Here is a 22225-nt window from a genome sequence, read left to right on the forward strand (position 1 = left end):
AAATTGAATTAGATTTTAAAAGAATTAACGGAATGCTCTATATATACAACTAGTACTTTTCATACTGAAAAACAAGATCATGTAAACTAGACAACAGAAAGGCGTGAAAAAAAAATACATAATGAGTCCAAATTCAGCCAATCTTTTGGTCAACCTAGTATACATGTAATGCTGGAAAAAAAAAAAAAAAAAAAAAAACACACACACACACACACACACACACACAAAAACAGAGTTTTAGTAAAAAAATCATTAAATCTAATTTCATTTCCTCCCATTCCTCCCAATTTCAGGGAGAATGAAAATTTGAGGTTTTAAGGGAATAGAGAGGAATGAGTGTTCCCTCCTACCCATTCCATTCCTTCCTACTTAGACTCCTAAACAAGGGAATGAATTTTCTATTCCCTCCATTACAACTCTCAAACAAGAGAAGGGAAGAATATTCTAAAATTATTATTTTTATTCATTTACATTCCATTTCATTCCATTCCCTCCTCCCAAGCGGAGCTTTAGAGTTAGGGGAGGCAAAAGTATAATTTTTTTTTTGAAACTCCAAATAAGTATTCATTTAGAAGAGAAATGCTATGTTCACAATATTTTTACTACATTTTCACAACAAATTGTAAGTAGTAGGTTATTATTGGTTGTTATGAGTGGGCAAAAAAGTAATTTAAGTTGTATATTCAAATTAAAACCAATAACAACTTACCACATGTGACTTGTTGTGAAAATATTGTGAAAATGTTGTGAACATAGCACTTCTCAATTTACAAAGTTAAGCTTTTTTTTTTTTTTTTTTTTTTTTTTTTTTTTTTTTTTTTTTTATACTTTTGGGTGTCTTGTGTGTTGTCAAATATGTGTGGTTGTTCACTTAGACTAGTTAAAATTGGCTTAGAAATTTTTTATTTTATTTTATTTTATTTTTTGTTTGTGTTTTGCATGGGTTTATTTTGGTGTGTTGTTTGGGCTTAAGTTTGTTATTGTTAAAATTTGTTATTGAGCTTGTTAAATTTATTTCAGATTTTAGATTAATAAAATTTTTTATGCCCTTCAAAAAAATCAATAATATTGTTGAGAGGGTAAAATGCAAATTTATTGAAACAAATTGCTAAAATTAACACATATATGCATACATACATATATTATATATATATATATATATACACACACACAAAAAAATTTTGAAAAAAATTTGGGAGGGCCACTGCCCCAAGTCCAACTATAGTTCCGTCACCAGAGTCATGGAACTAATTTTTATATAATTCAATTGTGACAAGCGAGAATGGAGATGGGAAGGTATATATTTGAACATTAATTCTTATCGAAAAGGATATCAAGTAATACTATTAATTTATAAAGCTCTTAACTATTTTAGAGTTAAGTATTTGATATGCTATTATATGATGTTGATTTTTTTTTTTTTTATTTTTTTTGAGGTAAGGATGTTCTAATTCATAGGGTTAATTTAGATGGTTTCAATATGTCACAATTTAAAAATAGTTTTCAAGATTCTCAAAAAAAAAAAAAAATTAGTTTTCAAAATTTTTTTTTGAAACCCAAATAATTTCAAAACAATATTAGTTTAAATAATATTATTTTGTAAATATTGCCCGGTGCCCAGCTCTACCGTAACCTGTTTCTCAAAATATGCCCATCTCTCTCTCTCTCTCTCTCTCAGTCAATAGCTTTTGGAGGGTGAAAGTTTTTCTGGTTCACCACTGCAGCTACAAAATCAATGAGTGAGTATAAAGTTTCTTTTTATGGAAACTCTCTTTTAATCAGAACCAATGTTTCATACTTTGATTATTTTGAGTTTCTTTGCGTTTTAACTGACCAAAATTGCTTCTTGTGGTGTTCACATAAAAAGTTAGCTCTTTGCATCCCAACTTTTCTCTTAGCAAATGGGTGTTTGCTATCCCAACAGAAATAACTTGCGCACATGGTTTCTGTGTCTTACAGCATCTTCATTTTTCTCAAATTAAAGTGGGTTGGTCATGTGAGGGCTCAGCTTTGAAAAGTTCTGATTTTTGGACTCATTAATTATTCTATGTTTGTTNAAAAAAAAAATCATTCCCCCCCCCCCCCCCCAATATATATATATATATATATATATTTTGCTATGTACACTTAAAGCCACTTATTATTTTGCTAATAGAGTATTTTTAACTTAAATTATTAATTTTATTTTTGATAGGTATATGTTAGAGGAGACGAGAGGGTTTTGAATCATAGAAAAGGACACTACAAAAGTATTAGGGTTTATGCCCTAAAATCCAATTTATTGGCATTTTATAAATAATTAATTTGTTTAATTATATGAGACTATTTGTATATGAACTAATTGAACATTATCATATAGTCCTTGAGATGCACTGTATGTGATTTATGTAATTTAGTTACCGAAGATATAAATCACAAATTCCTTGTAAACTAAAAAATGTATTTCGTAGTTGGTGATGAAATTGGGCATTGCATTTGTGAAGACTATAACATAATGGTTTGTCTTGATCATGGAAGTGGAGACTTTTAGTTGATGTGCTACTGTCTTAAGTGTGTAAGGCACACATTAAACTGAACCACTATGAGATTAATTATTTAATTAACAATTGTTTCTTGAGTAATAAATCTCATGACTTCTATTTTCATAGACTCTCAATTCTGAGAGATTGTGAACCTGATCATGAAATGTACGTTACTTTGATATATCAGTAGTGAGATTTAATCTAATAGCCAAAACTCCAGCATGTTGGGAAACCACATGTAGTGTTAAGGGAACATATATTCTCAAGATGGAATCCATAATCTCTTTCTATAAAGATACGAAATATCCTATTGAGATAAGTTTAATGGGAACTGGTTATTCAAGGTGCTGGGCCCAGCCACTTTGGTAAAGAGTTACTAAAGTTTATTTAAAAAATTAGATTTTATAAAATATATGAATAACTAAAAGATTAAACCGGAGACTTAAGAAATAAAATAGCAATTTATAATGTAACAATTTATTATGACTTTGTTCACTATGGATGTTTGATGGAGGGGTAAAATGATATTATATTAGAGTCTTGAGATATAATTTATTAATAAGGATTAGAGTGCAATTATATTTTCATAGTGGTACTTGTCATATAATTAATGATAATTTTGGGCTTGTCAAGAGTTGATGGAAGCTCGAAGCCCATTGGAGCTAGAGCCTTATTTGTCTCTTAGGTCCCATCCCAAACCACATACTAAAGTCCAATTGGGTTGGCCAAAAGACTAACGTAATTAGATAATCAATTTTTTATTTAAGAAGAGTTATTAAATAAAGTAACTATCTAGGTAGTTAAAACGTACGTATGATTAAAAGAAGATAAAACTCTTTGATCTCTCTTGAACAAGAACATACGTAAGAACTGCTTGAGAGGCTACACATCTTGGGCACCATGTGGAATTAGGATGAAGATCAAAGGTCTTCTCAATTCTCGTTTTTGAATTTCACTATATCAAGGTATGTTTTCTATTCTTTATTCTAGAATTCAATGTTATATGTTATCTCTTATGAATGAAATAAATCATTGTGTTGCTTCCGCTGCATGTTTTGTATGAGATGCAAAACTATGTTTTCCAACAAAAAGATGCTATTACCAATGAGCTAAAAGTAAATTATCTTAGAAATGCAGCATACATACATTGAGGCACTTGGTTCATGTACGAGTCACGCAGGGATGGAGCTAGGACTTAGGCTCTGCTTGGGAGTTCATAACGAAATGGAATGGAATGGAATGAGATGATTATAAGGGAATGGAAATGAATAGAATGAAATGAAATGTATTTAAGTAAGGGAAATGAATGGAAAAGAATGGAATAGAATGTAATTAAGTAACCTTGATTGGATGTTTTAAAATAAAGGAATCGAAAGGAATGAAAATGAATGGAATGTAAGTAATCCTGTTTGGGAGTAATATGGAGGGAATGGAATGGAATCATTTTATGACAATATTACTATTAGACCCCTATTTTAAATAAAAAGGGTTGAATATATAGGGGTATTTTGAGAGTTTTAGTAAAAAAATCATTAAATCTAATTTCATTTCCTCCCATTCCTCCCAATTTCAGGGAGAATGAAAATTTGAGGTTTTAAGGGAATAGAGAGGAATGAGTGTTCCCTCCTACCCATTCCATTCCTTCTACTTAGACTCCTAAACAAGGGAATGAATTTTCTATTCCCTCCATTACAACTCTCAAACAAGAGAAGGGAAGAATATTCTAAAATTATTATTTTTATTCATTTACATTCCATTTCATTCCATTCCCTCCTCCCAAGCGGAGCTTTAGAGTTAGGGGAGGCAAAAGTATAATTTTTTTTTTGAAACTCCAAATAAGTATTCATTTAGAAGAGAAATGCTATGTTCACAATATTTTTACTACATTTTCACAACAAATTGTAAGTAGTAGGTTATTATTGGTTGTTATGAGTGGGCAAAAAAGTAATTTAAGTTGTATATTCAAATTAAAACCAATAACAACTTACCACATGTGACTTGTTGTGAAAATATTGTGAAAATGTTGTGAACATAGCACTTCTCAATTTACAAAGTTAAGCTTTTTTTTTTTTTTTTTTTTTTTTTTTTTTTTTTTTTTTTTTATACTTTTGGGTGTCTTGTGTGTTGTCAAATATGTGTGGTTGTTCACTTAGACTAGTTAAAATTGGGGGGGGTGAATGATTTTTTATTTATTCAATAGTCACAATAATGAAAATGGAGGATATGAACCTTGGTTCTCCTAAGCAAAATAAGTAATGCCATTGTGTTAATGATTTTCTATTAACTATTTGATATAGTCCTAAGGTATTTGTTAGTGGATTTGAATGGGCGTTTTCAAATAAATTGTAATAACTTTCAAATTTTTGCCGAACCTAAGCAACTACTACCAAAATTGTGATGTTGATGAGTCCCAAATCACTCTAAAATCAATTTCTTACTAAAAATAAAATCCCAAGTTGCTTCTACCATCACTGTTTAAACCATTTGTGAAGCTCATTCATGCCTCAACTATTAGTCAAATCCAAAACCCTAGCTCCTAGACCTAGGATTGTGGGTTTACCTGGTGATGGAATGGTAGTGGAGGTTTGGTGTGATATATAGTTTTTTGAACCCCTTGACCTGGCCCCAAAATAAAAATTATATATAATTTTTTATTTATTTTGACCTTACTAAAATAAAATTTTGAAAACTAAGATCCTAAATTTTTTTAAAGCCCAAATGAAATAAGCTTGAATATGATCATCTTAATATTACTGTAGACACTCAATTTTGCACCCATAATTTAATTTTGGAAGATGACTAAAATGACCATTTCAAGTACCCAAAAATCATAGTTGCATTTCATGCATTAAATCACTCATCACATATCATAAGAATAATCTTGAGATTCTAACGGTCGTGACAATATGCCTGATTCCCAAATCAAACCATTAGATTAAAATATATCACAAGATCAAGTTTTCACGGTCTACTTGCATTGTATAAGGGTGAAGTTGATCACATGTGATTAAATGAAGTTAATTCTAATTGGTTAAACAATTGAAATTAATTGAATAATTTATGTGATTGGATGTTGGTTTTTATCATAAATAAGCTTGGTTGCACAAGAATAAAATAGATAATCAGATAACAAGGGAAATGTTGATAATTAAGTCTTTTTAGAGTATTTATCTATCAGATAATCATTATTTTAAGGACTTGATTATCAAAATAAAAGGGATTTATCTTGGAACACGAGTTGAAAATACATCAAAGTACAATTTCCAACTTAGAAAACCCCTAAAAAAGATTCTAGATTAAACCAAAAGAGGGGAGCGGGCTCGGCACTCGACACTTCCCTAGTGCTAATTGGCACAACTTCGAGGCCCGGCCCAAAAATCATCAGATTAAGCCAAAACACATCCATTTTGATTTTTTAGGGATAAAAATTTGACCTAATTCGTATCTAATTAAACCTAACTTATTTTCTAAGCACTAAGCCTCTATAAATAGCGATTAAAATTAGAAATCAGGACCCCCTTTTTCTGACTTCTCTCTCCCCTTACATTAAAGAAATTCTGGAAGCTTTGCTTTAGGAATTTCTTTTCTGTTAAATGGCCTTACTTAGATCCTTAAAAATTCATTCTCTTTAATCTTTAGGATAGTTCTTTGCTTGTGGAATACGTTCATGCAAGTATGATTCTAACTTTACTTTTCATAACATGATTTTGTTTTTATTTTAATTTCAAGAACATGATCTCATTTATGCTTTATTTTCTATGAATGTGATGTTGCTTCTTGTGTTTATATAACCATGTTTGTCATATGTTATTGCATGCTCTCTTCTTGCTTTTGAAAATTCACATGATTAGTTGATGGACATGCCTAGATTTAGGGTTGAATTTCTTCTTAAGATTTTAGATCTGCTAGAGAACCCGTCATAAAAGCTCCATTTTTTTTCAAAACTAAAACCAGATCTACATTTTTGTTTCCCATGTTTTTTTCAAAACTAAAATCAGATTTGCATTTTTCTCCGTGTTTTTCAAACTAAAACCAAATCTGCATTTTCTCCATGATTTTCAAAAATAAAATCTGATCTGAACTTTTGTTTATGTTTGGTCTGTTTTTTTAATAAAAAAATTTGATCTGTATTTTTTTTTATAAAATCTAATACGAACTTTTGTTTATAAAATCTGGATTTTTTTTAATAAAAAATCTGATTTGTATTTTTTTAGAAAATCTGTTCTGTAGTTTTCAAAACAAAAATCAGATCAATATTTTTTTATAAAATCTGCTATGCATTCTTCATAATAAAAATCTAACCCTTAAAAAAAAAAAAAATCCAAATCTGCATTTTTCATATAAAATTTGTACTTCATAATTTTTTTTTTTTCACCTTTAAAAATCCAAACCAAATCTAAATTTTTTTTTAAATTCATTCTTTTTCTTTTATGGAAACTCAAATTTAAATTTTTCACCAAGCATTCAAATCAAACCTTTTTTTTTACACAAAATAAAATTGCAAATCTAAGGTTCTTAAATAGCATTTTAACCCTAGGTCTAGGATTTGACATGGCATTTGTTGTACGTCATTTGACATTCTGAATATGGGTATTTAATGGTCATTTAAAGTCTAAAAGACCAAACTTTGTCTGGGCAGGGTGAGAGCTTAATACCTTCCCATCCTGTAACCTAGCCCTTGAGCATTAGAATCTTGGGTTGGTAGATTTAGTGTCTTTATTTTATTTTGGGTAGATTGTAACTAGGAAACAAGGCTTTGTATTTTTCCCTTTTTTTTACTAGATTGTACTTAAGAATCAAAGCAATGTAAAGTTCTTTCCTGAGCTACGATGGGCCTAGCTGAGCAAACGGACCAAATACCCTCAAGACATGTCGTGAATGGGGATAATGCCTTAGGGAAATCCTTTGCCAAGCAATAACTGGCATCAAGTATAAGTTACTAGGAGGTCACATCAGCAATAGAAGGAGGGCCCCCTTTGTTCAAAGATACGATACGAAGGGGCCCATTGACGTGGGGAATATCCTCTCATCATGACAACCCCATTGAGTGGAGAGTATAAAGAGAGGAAGAGAGGGAGGAATTAGGGGTTGAAAATTTTGGGGAAGGAAACATGAGAGTAGTAAGGAAAAATACATCTTGGAGACTAAGAAATCTTGTTCAGATTTTAAGGTGGGGCTCAGCTATACAACCATCATCTCGGCTAAGCCATGATCAAGGGAGTTTAGGGCCAAAATAACAGCTAAATTCCCTTAGTAACCTTAAGAGCCATTTCTTGGACCTCCCATTTTGGGATAAGCCTAACCCAAAGTACAAGTGAATTGAGGGCCTAAGCTCAAAAGCCCAAGGTTGTTAAGAACAACCAGCTACAATTGGCACTGTTTGTGGGAATCTCTGACTGCACTGAAGGTCTAGATGTGGCAGAGGATACTACTAGATGGCGGAGCAACATGCAAATGAAGGTCCAATAGGGTCTGGCAGAAACCGATCCAAGGGCTCGTCCCGAGTTCTTAGGTTAAGGGAATAAGAGCGAAGGAAGGAGCGCTGCGGCCACGATGGGCATGAGACTCAAGATGACTCGCACGTAGCTTTATCCTAGGGAAAAAGGATGGTATCATACATGCCAGAAGGTTCGTACCATAGTGACCGGGACAGTGAGCTAGAAAGTCTGCGAAGGCAGGTTAAGGAGTTGGAGTTGAAGACAAGGCACAAGCGTTGAAGAAGGACTCCTGAGGGATTATCACATGACCATAACTCAATGGGCAGTCATACAAAGGGACCATATCACCATAACAACTCTTGGTAGTCAGGGGAAAGGTTAAGCAAGTCCAGAGATAGAGATTCGGTATCTCTAAGAAGAGAAAGGGAGGGGCGTCAAAATGCTACCATGGACGCCATTAGCCGAGCACTAAGAAGGATAGCCTAGTCACCTTTTTTCGAGGAAATAAAGCGTACCGAGATGCCAAGACATTTCACTCACTTGCCTTTCACCTATTACAACGGTAAAACGGATTCAATAGAGCACAAATGTAATTTCACCCAATTTATGGCTCTTTATGTTGGAAAAACATGGTTTGTATCACATACAAAAGACACGCAGCAGAAAATTAACGGATCTACTTTATTTAGAATTTAAGAACAAGAGAGCGTACCTTAGTGCAGTAAAATTCAAAACCAAAGATTAGAAGTACTTGGAAACACTTTTAATCTTCACTCTAATTCCACTTATGCCCAAGACGTGTGGTCTCTAAATCAGTTTATACGTATGTGTCCAAGAGAGAATAAGAGAGTGGCTTACACTCACACACACACACCATTTTATTCAATTACCATATTCTGTATGTTTTACTCCTTATATATATATATATATATGATTATCTAATTGGGCTAGCCTTTTGGGCCATTTCAATTGGGCTTTAGTATGTGGCTTGGAGTAAGACCAAAAGGGACAAATAAGACACCATCTCCAATGGGTTTTGGGCCTTTCTGTTAACTCTTGACAAGCCCAAAATTACCATTAATTATATTTAAAACTATTATATAAATATAATTGCAATCTATGCCTTATTAATAAATTATATCCTAAGACTTTGTTATGCATTTAACCCCTTCATTAAAATATTCGAAGTAATACAAAGTCATGAATGATAACTGTTATTTTAAAGATTACTACATCTTAATCCTTAAGTTCCCAGTTTAATCCTTTAAGTTATTCATCATATATTTATGAAATCCAATTTCATAGATACATACTTTAGTAACTTATTATTAAAGTGGTTAGGCCTAACACTCTAAATAACCAAACCCATTAAACTTATCTCAAGGGAATATTTTATATCTCCGTTAAGAGATTATGAATTCCATCTTAAGAATATATGTTCCTTCAACATTAAATATGGCTGCCCAACATATTAAGGTTTTGATCATGAATTTAGATCTCACTCTTGATATATCAAAGCAACCTACATTTCATGATCAGGTTCATTATTCTCTTGGAATTAAAAGTTGATGTAAATACAAGTCGTGAGATTTATTATTCATTAGACAATCATTAGTAGAATAATAAATCTTACAGCGGTCCGGTTTAATAGGTCTTAACACTTTAAACATATCAACATATCAACTAGAAGTCTCCACTTCCATTATCAAGACAAATCATATTAGTTGATATATTATAGTCTTCACAGATGAAATGCCCAATTTCATCACCGACTATGAACTAAAATTCTGAGTTTACAAATAACTTGTGATTTATATCTTCTGTGACTAAATCACATACTATGCACCTCATGGACTATATGATAATGTCCAAATATACATTTTACCATTATTTTAGATAATAATAAAATAACTTTATTACATAGAACATAACGTCATACATAATATCATATATGACATCATACAATAGGATTAAAAGGGCACATATGCTAACACTTTATTCTCGAAATGATGGACTTTTGTGCAAGGTGTTCCTTTCCAGTCTCGGTCCCACGGCGATGAGGTGGTTCACCGGTCTAAGGAAGGGTTCCATCCAAAACTTTGAAGAGTTAATACCAGCATTTGGGGCTCGCTTTGTGACGTGTAGTCGAGTCCCCTAGCCTATTGATGCCTTGCTATCCATGAAGATGGGGAGCGGGGCTCTTTGGTCATACACTGACAGATACTGGGAATTGTATAATGAGATTAGAGGAGGAAATGAACAGGTGGCCGCAAGCACATTTAAACTGGGGCTTCCTTATGAGTTCAAACTAAGGGACTCCTTAACTATGAAGCTCCTTGAGAATATGCACTAGCTGAAGAGGCAAATAGAGGCACACAAGAGATTGGAAGATGACAAGCTACAAAGTAGAAGGAAGGCCCCTATTGCATTTCAGTACCAAAGGGAACACCAGACTGGGGGCTTTCAACAAAGGCCTAGAAGAGAGGTCCGAGGACAAAACCCTGTTAGCAGAGCAAAAGGGGTGAACGTCACTTTTAAGAAGCTTGTACACAAATTCTTGGAAAATATCAAGCATGAGTCCTATTCTTGTGTGAGATACCACGCCTTCAGCTCGTTTTTAGGATGTTGGGCCAAACCCACGTGAATAGGTGGAGTCATGTTATTTCCTCTCAAAATGGAGGTTCGATTAGTTATATTTTCCCCTTTAGATTAAGGGTTTTACAATGGAGTCACCACTTTTTTAATTATTGAGATAAATAAGAAAACCAAAATTGAAAAATTCCTTATTTTATTAATTTTCAATTGAATTTACATCGATCATAGGAAAATTACATGGCTTTGGTCCTAGATACAATCTAAGATAAAGTACATAACTTTGTTTCCTAGTTACAATTTAGAAATTGAAAACTAGATAGATAAACATTGATCTATCAACCCTTGATCTAAGTTCGGAGACTATGTTACAAGGTGAAAAGGTGTTAGGCACCCACCTTACTCGGTGAAACCGGTCTTCTAGACTATGGTGGCCAACATTCATATCACATCATCCAATATGTTATCCATCAATTTGCATGTTGAATTCATTGTGTGTGCATGTGATAAACCCTAATTCCATTTATTAAGTATTTCATTTGGATTGAAAAATAAATTCTAGTGAATGTGTGTGGAATGTGATATCCTAGGTTCAAGGATTTGAAAGAATTATTAAACAAACATGTTTTTCATATTTTTGATATGGATTTAAGATTAAAATTAGTTTTATATATAAACATGTGGTGAACAATCAAGAACATGTGAAGAACATATAAAAACAATTAAGAACATTCAAACATAATCAAGAGAATTTAAATGATTACTATCATGCTTTAATCTTAAACTTTCATCATGGCAACACAAAAAATAATTAGGGAAAGTAATTATACCTTCATGCAAGATCCATATGGTGGTGGATGAGACTCTTGAGGGAGGTCCTAAAGGTGGAGAAAAAGAAGAACTAGGAGAGGGAGAGTAGTATCACTCAATACCTTGAGTCTTAGAAAGACCAAGATATGATAAGACTACTCAACTTCACTAGAATTCAAGAAATGAGAAGAGAGAGGGGGTTTTTTATGTGTCTTGGAATAAAAGAGAGGGAGGTTTATATAGTGGTGGTGGAGAAAATATGAATGAAAGCCTATTTAATGAGAGTTGACAAAGAATCATGAACCTAGGCCTCATTTTAGCCTTAGGGGAAATTTGGTGCATTAAATGTAAAGATTGGTAGGAGTGAGGAGCAAGCCAAAATTCGATTTTTCCGTAGCTACTGTAACAGCCTATAAAGCCAACTTTGAAAAATCATGTCTGACTTAATTCTAATCGGAATTGTCTCGTTATTGTGCTTAAATTAAAGCCCCGGATGTCTAGTTTTTGGGAAATTAACCTCATTCACAGATTCAAAATATTCTGAGAGATATCAATGAAATGGTGAGTAGAGATCATTTGCTAGAAAATGGTTTCAGCACAATTAACATTAATAGGTCCCAAATTAGCTCCCAATTAACATTAAATGGTTCCAATCACTCTCATTTTAGACTTAATTGGTTTCAAATTTACTCTAATTAAAAGATAATTGCACAAATTACTCATTAAATAATTAATGTTTAACTATCTAATTAATTAGGTGTGTGCAACCTACCATAAAATGTACTCCTAACCAATCAAATTATGACACATCATTAATCTCAAATTGACTATAATTATAACCAATTAGAATTAATTATTCATAATCACATATAGTCGAACTCAATTTGTGATAGTGCATTTCGGCCATTAAAACTTAATTTGATGATAACTTTTAATCCGATAGTCCGATTAGGGCTTATGACTAGTCGATTTGTCCATTACAATATCAAGATCGTTTTGGTGAAGTGAGATTAAGGATCTAATGACTAGAATTAATATGCATATTTTCAAGGCAAAATTACCCTTTTACCCTCCCTGTGAGGTTAAATGTGGGTTGCAAAATGGGGTGTCAATAGAATGCCCCTCATTGGCAGAGCTTAAAAAGTGAATGTCAATGTATGAAAGAAACACCTAACTTTGCAATTAGTATTTAACCATAGTGAATGTATGATGCATGTAGATAAAAATGCAGACGGTCATGTTGTGGATTAAAATGTGGACTGAATCTCAAGGAAGATTGCCTACGTAACTCTTGGTGGGAAGATCAAGTCCAAACTTAGTTCATGCATGCAAATTTTTTTTTTGAATGAGTACAAGACATGCTTACCTGAGGTCAAGAAAATATAGAGGACCAAGGATCCTAGCTCATGTTTTTAGAGGACCAAGGATTTGTGGGCTTTGGCTCATGTTTTCAGAAGACCAAAAGTTCAGGATCTTGGCACATGTTTTTAGAGGACCAAGGGTTTTTTAGGATTTAGCTCATGTTTTCAGAGGACCAAAGGTTCTGGATCCTGGCTCATGTTTTCAGAGGACCTAGAATTTTTGGATCTTGGCTCATGCTTTCAGAGGACCAAAGGTATTTTAGGCTTTGGCTCATGTTTTCAGAGGATTAAAAGTTCTGGATCTTGGCTCATGTTTTCAGAGGATCAAGGGTTTTGGACTTTGGGCTTTGGCTCATGTTTTCAAAGGACCAAAGGTTCTGGATCTTAGCTCATGATTTTAGAGGACCAAAGGTTTTTTTGGGCTTTGGCACATGTTTTCGGAGGAACAAAGTTTTTGGACCCTGGCTCATGTTTTCGAAGGACCTGGGATTTTTGGATCTTGGCATCATGTTTTCAAAGGACCTAGGATTTTTGGGCTTTGGCTCATGTTTTCAGAAGACCAAAAGTTCTGGATCTTGGCTCATGTTTTCAGAGGACCAAAGGTTTTGGATCCTAGCTCATGTTTTCAAAGGACCTAGGATTTTTGGATCTTGGCTCATGTTTTCAGAAGACTAAGGATTTTTTGGGCTTTGGCTCATGTTTTCAGAGGACCTAGGATTTTTGGATCTTGGCTCATGTTTTCAAAAGACTAAGGATTTTTTGGGCTTTGGCTCATGTTTTCAGAGGACCAAAGGTTTTAAATCCTATCTCATATTTTTAGAGGACCTAGGATTTTTGTATCTTGGCTCATTTTTTCAGAGGACCAATGGTTTTTTGAGCTTTAGCTCATGTTTTCAGAGGACCAAAGGTTCTAGATCCTAGCTCATATTTTTAAAGGACCTAAGATTTTTGGATCTTGGCTCATGTTTTCAGAGGACCAAGGGTTTTTTGGGCTTTGGCTCATGTTTTCAAAGGATTAAAGGTTTTAGATCCCGACTTATATTTTCAGAGGACCTAGGATTTTTGGGCTTTGGCTCATGTTTTTAGAGGACCAAAGGTTCTAGGTCCTGGCTCATATTTTCAAAGGACCTAGGATTTTTGGGCTTTTGACTCATGCCAATGTGTATAGGCCTTTTACCCTAGTACCTATAAAATAAATATTTTCAAGTAGTAACAAAATTATTCATTGAAAACAATTCGACATACCTGGCGAATGCTCCTAGTTTGGGACATATTCCATGCTTCGATGAATGCTGAGGATAGATAGTTGACTTGATGTTGTACCACTAGAGAATATGGAAAATGATCATAGCTTCTATTCCTGAAGAAGGATTTAATGAAGATTTATTTCTTTTGAAATTTTTTTTGAAAAATTTGGAAATCTTGAATTTTTTTGAAGGAATTGAAAATTTAGATTGAAGATTTTTTTTTTTTTTGAAAAAATCTAAGAAGTAGGAGCCCAATGCCCCTAGTCCCAAGGCTTTTTTTGAAAATTCCCTTTTTTGTTTTCTTTTTCTTTTATGAGAGCAACCTAGGAACCCAATGCCCCTAGTCCCAAGGCTTTTTTGAAAATTCCCTCTTTTCTTTTCTTCTCTCTCTCTTTTTTTTTTCTTTTAAAAAAAAATTGAAAATCTTTTTTTCTTTTTTCTTTTTTCTTTTTTTCTTTTTTTGAGATTTGAAGATTTGTTCATTATTAAAAAGTAAAGAATATGAAGAAGAAGATGGAGTAAAAGTGATGAAGATTTATTCAAGATGACCTTTTTTTTTTTTTTTTTTGGGAAAAACCTATCTTTTGAATGAGAACAACTTTGGCTGGAAGTTGATGTGGATTGTTGGATAAGTCCTTACTTAATTCTTGCAAAAAGATAATTTCAATTAGCAATGGATTTATTCAATGAAATGAATTGGAAGTACTTACCCAATGCCCCTAGTTCGGAGCCTATTCCATACTTAGATTGAAGCTGAATTCATTTGATGTTGTGACCATTGGGGAACATGAAAGAAGATCATGGTTTGCCATCCTTGGTTCCTACAAAAAAGGCTTTCTTTCTCTAACTTGTTAGAAACTAATTATCGTGAAAACATTCTTTGCCAATGTCCTTAATGTGGACATGCTTGCAAACAAATGGGTTAATGCCTCAAATGAAAACATACTTCCATGCAAGAAGAACATATTTGCACACAATATAAATAAGTCATTACTCCAAGTTTAAACATGCTTAATGCAAACATATGGGCTTAACCTAACATGCACCCAAACAATTTTGTCATATTGTTTTGACTTTGTTCTCCAAGGTTGTTTAGGCAACTAGGACCGAGCCTCTGCTAGGTTGCCTACATACCTCTCTTATAGAGGATCATGTTAAGATGTAGTTCAAGAGAACTAAATTTTGAAAAAGAATGATTTTATTTTATTTTTTATTTTTATTTTTTTGTGGAAATGAGATTTCTCCTTCTTTCTTCTTCTCTCCTTTTATTTTTTTTTAATTTTTTTTATGAACAAGAGGTGATCCTTTGAACAACCATTTTGGCAAATCAAAGTGTTTAAGAATCAAACAAATCTCTTTGATTAGGAAGGATCAAGATTATTAAACTCATGTAATCAAATTTGCTTCATCCTTTTAAACATCGTTAGATTAATTCTCCAAATGCAATTAAGAAATGAAATGTGATAATATTTATGAATCACATTATTGGGTGCAAATAAGGAGAGTGCTCCAAGTTTGGAAGTTCTTTTGGGTCATTTTGAGAATTTGAGAAATTTTATCCTCGAACATATCATCTTGTGGGGTTTGATAATTTTAAGCATTTTTCCTTTTTAATTCAAGAGAAAAATATTATTAGAGTTTAAGATGCGCCTACAATTAGCTAGACTTCAAGGAAGTCTTATTCATGGGTTGTAATGTAGACTGGGTTTAGGTTATGAAATGAATGACATAAAAAGGCTCAAAATTCCCTATGATGTTCCCCCAAGTATGCATTACTCAAAAATCAAGTATTGGAAAAGTTTTCTCATTTCTTCATTGTCATTCTCTCACTAGTCTTCATTGGTCACTTATATCAATATTTGTTTTTATGCTCATTCATCTTGAATCATACCTCTAGATTTTCATCTTGTAAAATTCTTCTCTTTTTAGGTTGCATCTTCAAGTTTCCAACTTGGTAGGATTTTTCAATTTTTTTTCTTTCCTTCTTATTCTTTTCTTTGGCCCTAACTTTTGCCTAGACCACCCTTTTGGGTTTTCAGCCTAGGGGTTTTTTTTTTTTTTTTTTGGCCCTAGCTTTTCCCTAGACTACCCTTTTGGGTTTTCAACCTAGCGTTTTTTTTTTCTTGGTTTCCCTTTTGGGTTTTCAGCCTAGGGGTTTTTTTTTTTTTTTTTTGGCCCTAGCTTTTCCCTAGACTACCCTTTTGGGTTTTCAACCTAGCGTTTTTTTTTTCTTGGTTGTCTTTCATCTCTTGATTGAATGAACTTTTGGGGACATTTTGCCCTCATTGTTTTTCTCAAATTAACGACTTTTGGGTGAATTTGGTTCACCTTTTTGAAACTGGGCTTTTTGTAAAAGTGGAGTTTTCAAAAAGTGCAGTATGAAAAAGTGCTTTTTGAAAAATCTAAGTGTTTGGTAAAAATTGTTAAAAAGTGCTTTTTGGAAAAATGAAATGTTTGTCTAGTACTTATAAAAGTGGTAGTTTGAGGGATAAATTACTAAAAAGGACAATGTATATATAAGGGAGTTTATTTCATACTTAAATCAACTACTTCATATACTTACTAAATAATAATAATAAATATATTATTGGTATTATTTTAATAATGTTTGGGCAATTTTTCTTTTTAGTGTCATAATTATTTGTTATTACCATTAACGACTTCTTATCAATATTAATTAAATCTAAATAATTTTCATCATCATGAAGCATAAAATGAAAATGTAAATAAATTATAAAATACACACCAATAATCCAAATTTAAATTGTACTAAATAAAAATATAAAAAGATATAAAATACATATCAATAACCCAAGTTTAAATTGTACTACATGATATTATAAAAAATTAAAAAAAGAAAAAGAAAAGAAGAAGACAACTACTAATTATTATCCCCCCAATTGGAATTAGCAATGGAATCACGAAGAACCACCATCGCAAGGTTTGTTAAAGATCCTGAGTTCTGCTCATAACTACTACATGCTTCACTATTATGTTCTCTTCTAGAAATTGAATCTCGATTGGCGTTTATGAAGCCCCTATCATCCCTATCATTTAGTCTAACAAAATTATGAAGAGCCACAATAGCAAATACAATAAGTATTTGGACATGGAATGGAAAAGATGGCATGTTTCTGATAATTCTCCATTTGTTCTTCCACCCATCAAAAGTGCGCTTAATCACACATTGAAGAGATGAGTGAGCATGATTAAAATTTTCATGTCTAGTTCTAGGGCTTTCACCTCTTCTTCGAAATTCCTAAAGATGGTAAGATATTCCCTTGTATGGTGCTAAATAGCCTTTCATCATTGGGTATCCAGAATCAACTACATAATATTTCCCTAGAAAAAAAATTCAATTATATTAACACACACACAATATGTCATTATAATGAACAATTGATTAACCAATTACAAACCTGGTGGTGGGTTTGGAAAGTTGTTGCTTTGTTTACGAATAGTATCAACAAAAATGGAGGTGTCGTGTGTTGCACCTTTCCATCCAAGCAAAACAAATGTGAATAACATATCAAAGTCACATGCAGCCATCGCATTTTGGGTTGGATATCCCTTTCCTCCAAAGTATGGAATGGACTTCTCAGTAGGTACAACCACTATCACATGTGTGCTATCAATCACAACGATGCAATCCTAATAAAAGCATTAATAGTTTTCAGTTCCATATGCATTGTATTATCTTATAAACAATAGCACTTATTCAAATATACAATAGTACATATACTTGGAAATGTGGCCAATAAATTGGATGGTCTTGTAATTGGGTTGGAACTTCACTAAAAGTTGGATCCGAAGGCTTTACATATGCAGCTACAAAGCAAGCTCCCAATAGAGTGATCATCTTCTCAAAATGTCTACTTATGGTTTCACTCGAATGCTGAAATATTTTTTAAACCATTTGGTTACATGTTCCATGACCAAGTATTAGTAAACACATTGCCACCGACTCTTCTAACCTTATATTCCTTGAATTTTGAAGTTTATAGTCATGTTGTAAAACTTGACACAAATTATGAAACATCTCTTTTTTCATTCTAAACATGCTGTAACAAAATTTCTCATTACCTTCCATACAACGTCTCACTCAAGCCCACCCTGTTTGTTCAGAATCATAACAAGGAGTCTTATTAATGTACTTATTGAAATATGTCACAACTGCTTCACATGTAACTGCCACAAGCTAGTAAAACTCCTCATCAGAATCGTTGTTACTTTCATCATCATCAAAATCACTGTCATTGTCATCATCACTGTCACTATCATCATCATCATCATCATTGTTATCACCATCATTATTATTGTTAGCATTGTTATAATTGCCATCATTCAAGTCACCACCATCATAATCATCGCAGTAATTTCTGTAATCCCCATCCATTAATAGTTCCGTATAATAGCCACTCTCATGAGTACCATTATAATCATCCATATTGGTTTAGTCTATACAACAAAGTAACAAATAATCAACCATTGCTAATACTACTTTAATATAAATCAACATAATAATCAACAAAGTAACAAAAAAGGCAACAATGGGTCCGTATAAGTTACTCTATAGATGCAGACTTCATGAGTCTTAAGAAATCAAAATGAATTTGTTTAGGCAGCCCAGTATAAGTTACTCTATATTCACATTCACATTGTACATAGATGATATCCTAATTATATATTCTTGTAATACCAATATGCCATGTAGGCATTTCCTGTACATCAAACAATGCAAAACATCAAGTACATAACCAACCACTTGACTGGAAACACGTTGCATACCAAGACAATTTAGAACATCAAGTACATAACACTTTAATGAAAATTTCAAATGTGTTTACATTACACATATATTAGTCCAAAGCTAATACTAAATATCACATAACTTAGTTTAAAGTTAATACAACATAGCTAATACAACATAAATCTAATATTAGTCCTAAGCTAATACAATATAAAGTTAATATTAGTCCTAAGCTAATACAGAGTACCACATAAGGTTAGTCACTTCTTTTGGTTCCAAATCATTCCTTGTAGTCACTCCAGCTGTGACTCTGGCTCCTTGAAAGTTAAGAACATCTCCCTACGTGACCTTTTTAGTAAGATATAGGAAGCTTGAACCACAAACGTACTTTCCACTTCAGGAAGTGCTCTCACAATCTCCATGACATTATCAATTGAACTTGGTGACTCTCGAGAAGTACCTTCAGACTTATTCTGACATACATTTATTAATTGACTAATACGATCGTCCAACATTGCAACTCCTCCTATCTTCTTCTTTTTCTTTTGTGAGGGTATTGATTCACTAGTTCGCTTTTGTCTTGAACTACGTGATTGACTAGTATGTCCTTGCTACAAACTATCAATGTCTAAACTTATGTAACATTGATTATCCTTAAATTCGGAGCTACCAGATGAATCACCAGCACCCTCTTATGGCACTGTTGGAGGGAGTGTATTTGAAGAAGGGGTCCATGCAGTTACTGTAGTTGTTACAACATCCCTAAACATTCTATCAAGTTGTTCTAGATTCTATGGAGCTTTCTGTCGAAATTTGTAGTTTTGGGTAATTCCTACAAAATGTAATTATAATTTCACTCATACTACAATAATATAAAAAAACTATCTCCAACTAACTACATATTAATAAAATATTTATCTCACCTTCAACTCCCAGTCCCACCAATCATCACTAGCATCAATTGTTCCCTTCACTGCATCCCAACCTAAACCTATGTCAAGATTCTTCAATTTTTCCCACACTCTCCAATCACCTTTTAATACATCCCACCTACTTTTTAATTGGTCTTTATCACAGTTTAAACTGATCTTATCACAAAATTTGGTCATCAAATTGATCCAACCTTTAGTACTAAAGGCAGCACATTTTGTTCTATTCCCGGCTTCAATCTGTTCCACACAAAAGTTACAAAAAGTAGTTGTCCAATTTGGATTATCCTATAATGCTCTAGCCTTTTTTGCCTCGGGGTTGGAAGTGGTGTTTTTACCCATCTATAGAGTTAAGCAACCATAAGAAATGCTAAAAATAGAATTCATAATATTCCAATCTAGTGAACTAGTTACAAACATGATCTAATGTTAGGAGTGTGTAGGTGTATATGTGTGTGGGGTGCTGATAGGGAGTGCGTGTGGAGCTGATAAGGCATACGTGTGTTGTTGCATGGTGAGGTGCTATGGGGCGTGCGTCTGCTGCTGATGGGGCATGCTGGCTGCTGATGGGGCAGCTGCACACGCATGCCCCATCAGCAGCAGACGCACCCCACATCAACAGCCCACGCACACCCTACAACACGTCACCATGTAGTAACACGCCTGCCTCATCAACACCACATGCACTCCCCATCAGCACCCCACACACATATGCACCTACATACTCCTAACATTAAGATGTGACACACTAACATGTATTTGTATCCTTAATATAAAAACATATAGGCTCCATGGCACATCTTTGACATATATTCAAATTGCAGAATTTCACAATGCCACTCACACCACCAGTAAATACAGTTCATTTTTGTCCTATATTGACATTTGACTCCAATTGAAGAAGCAGAGTGGAAGACATTTGGAGTATTTAATTTATTCTCCAAATTCCATTATATGTTAAGGGTCACATAAAAAACATTTCATAGACATATTTAACTGGGATAAGTTATTATTGTATACAAACAGTTTCCCATAATGCTTCTCTGTTTCCTACAAAGTATGGAGGATGCATCGCTAGAAACTATGTAAAAAAGTAAAGTTGGACCCTCTGGAATACCAAAGGAAAATTAAGGCTGCTATGGCAAGTTTTTCCCAAAGAATGCAAATGATAAGTATAGTATAGTAAGGGATAAGGAAGAAGGGTGGTGTCCCCCGGGGCTAGATTAAGTTCAATATCAATGCTGTTTGGAGGAAGGGAAAGGCATAACACAAGAAAATTGGTAGGTTCAAAACTAGATTAGAATATTAACTATATTAGAAGTGTAAGAAGGAGTGCAAGGATGCCAGGCTTTGTTTGAACTAAAAAATTTCTGCTATTTTGGTTCCTAAGTCTCTCCCATCTTTTGTATTTGATGTTTTTTTTATTAGTAAAAAAAAAAAAATATTGAAGAGGAGAGTGGAAAACAATAGGTCTAAGTATATAGGTTGTGTACTATAGAACCCTAAAAACAAGAAAAGAAAAGAAAGATTAACAAAGAAAGCTTGAAAGTATATTAGCTAAAGTGCCTACCAACTGTGAATTTAGTTAGCTGCTTAGGGTTTTGTCTATGGTAACTCATTAGACAATTCAATTAGCATCTTTGCCCCTAATCAAACCCAACTGAAACCTCTTAAGGTTGCCTTCAAAAACTCTAGCATAGAGAATATATTGTTCAAAAAACTATCATGCCGCCTCAATCTAAACATAAGAAAGTTCAAGGAAGTTGATGAACTAAAATTCCTTGTATGTCTATCAAGTTAACTTCAGGAAAAGGAATGCTTTATAAAGTTCCCTATTACAGGTTCTCTTAATTTATAAGGTACCCTACTATCTGTATTGCCCCAGAAGAACTAAAATACCGAATTCTGATTCCAAAGAAGTCAAACCTGAAACAAAAATGAAAATACCCAATTCAAAAGAAGACCCAAATCATGCTAAACTTAAAAAATTAGATCTCAATCCAAGGTGACTTGAACAGAGAAAGGGGGGTTGGACGATTTTTTGTCATAAATTAAAAGATGACTTGAACATGGAAATATCACATAATTTAGAAAGACAAAGCATCCACAAAAGAAAAAAAAAATACAAAGCATGTACCCATAAATTTTTTCAGTACCCGGCAAGAGAACAAATAGATCATTAGCAAGAACAAAGCATGCACAGATTTGAAAATTTTTCAACAACTATTTCAAAATCTTTGGTGGTACTTGGTGGTTTTTGGTAGTAGATTAGTGTTGCTTGGTGTTTTGTTGATCAAAATTCTACCTTCAGAATGTATTTCTCAAATTGGATTAGACATAAATAAAATTAAAAAAAAAATACAGAGGAATGCACGTTGAAGAAGACAAAGAAAGAAGAAGAAGAGGAAGAAGATTCAACGAATGACAAAAGGCAAGAGAGACTTTTACCACGGAAAGTCCTGTAGTAGCACGGAGAGGGCAGAGTAGAGAGAACAGAGGATGGCATAAGTGAGCTTCAGGGCAAAGGGCAGAGCAGAGAGATGAGATGAGAGGAATGAGGAATTTGGAGTGAAAAC

The 22225-nt window shown here is 33.3% G+C and overlaps 1 protein-coding gene across 1 annotated transcript; it reads right to left on the bottom strand.

The window, feature by feature from the left end:
• Window positions 1-19013: 19013 nt before the first annotated feature.
• Window positions 19014-20265, bottom strand: LOC111984844 (uncharacterized). Its single transcript, XM_065761264.1, has 3 exons — window positions 20149-20265; window positions 19644-19889; window positions 19014-19331 (listed from the first exon to the last, which is right to left on the bottom strand). The coding sequence occupies exons 1-3, from the start codon at window positions 20263-20265 to the stop codon at window positions 19014-19016; spliced, it is 681 nt and encodes a 226-aa protein (XP_065617336.1).
• Between the last annotated feature and the right edge of the window lie 1960 nt (window positions 20266-22225).

Source organism: Quercus suber, unplaced genomic scaffold (genome assembly GCF_002906115.3).
Source record: "Quercus suber isolate HL8 unplaced genomic scaffold, Cork oak 2.0 scaffold_404, whole genome shotgun sequence".
NCBI lineage: Eukaryota > Viridiplantae > Streptophyta > Magnoliopsida > Fagales > Fagaceae > Quercus > Quercus suber.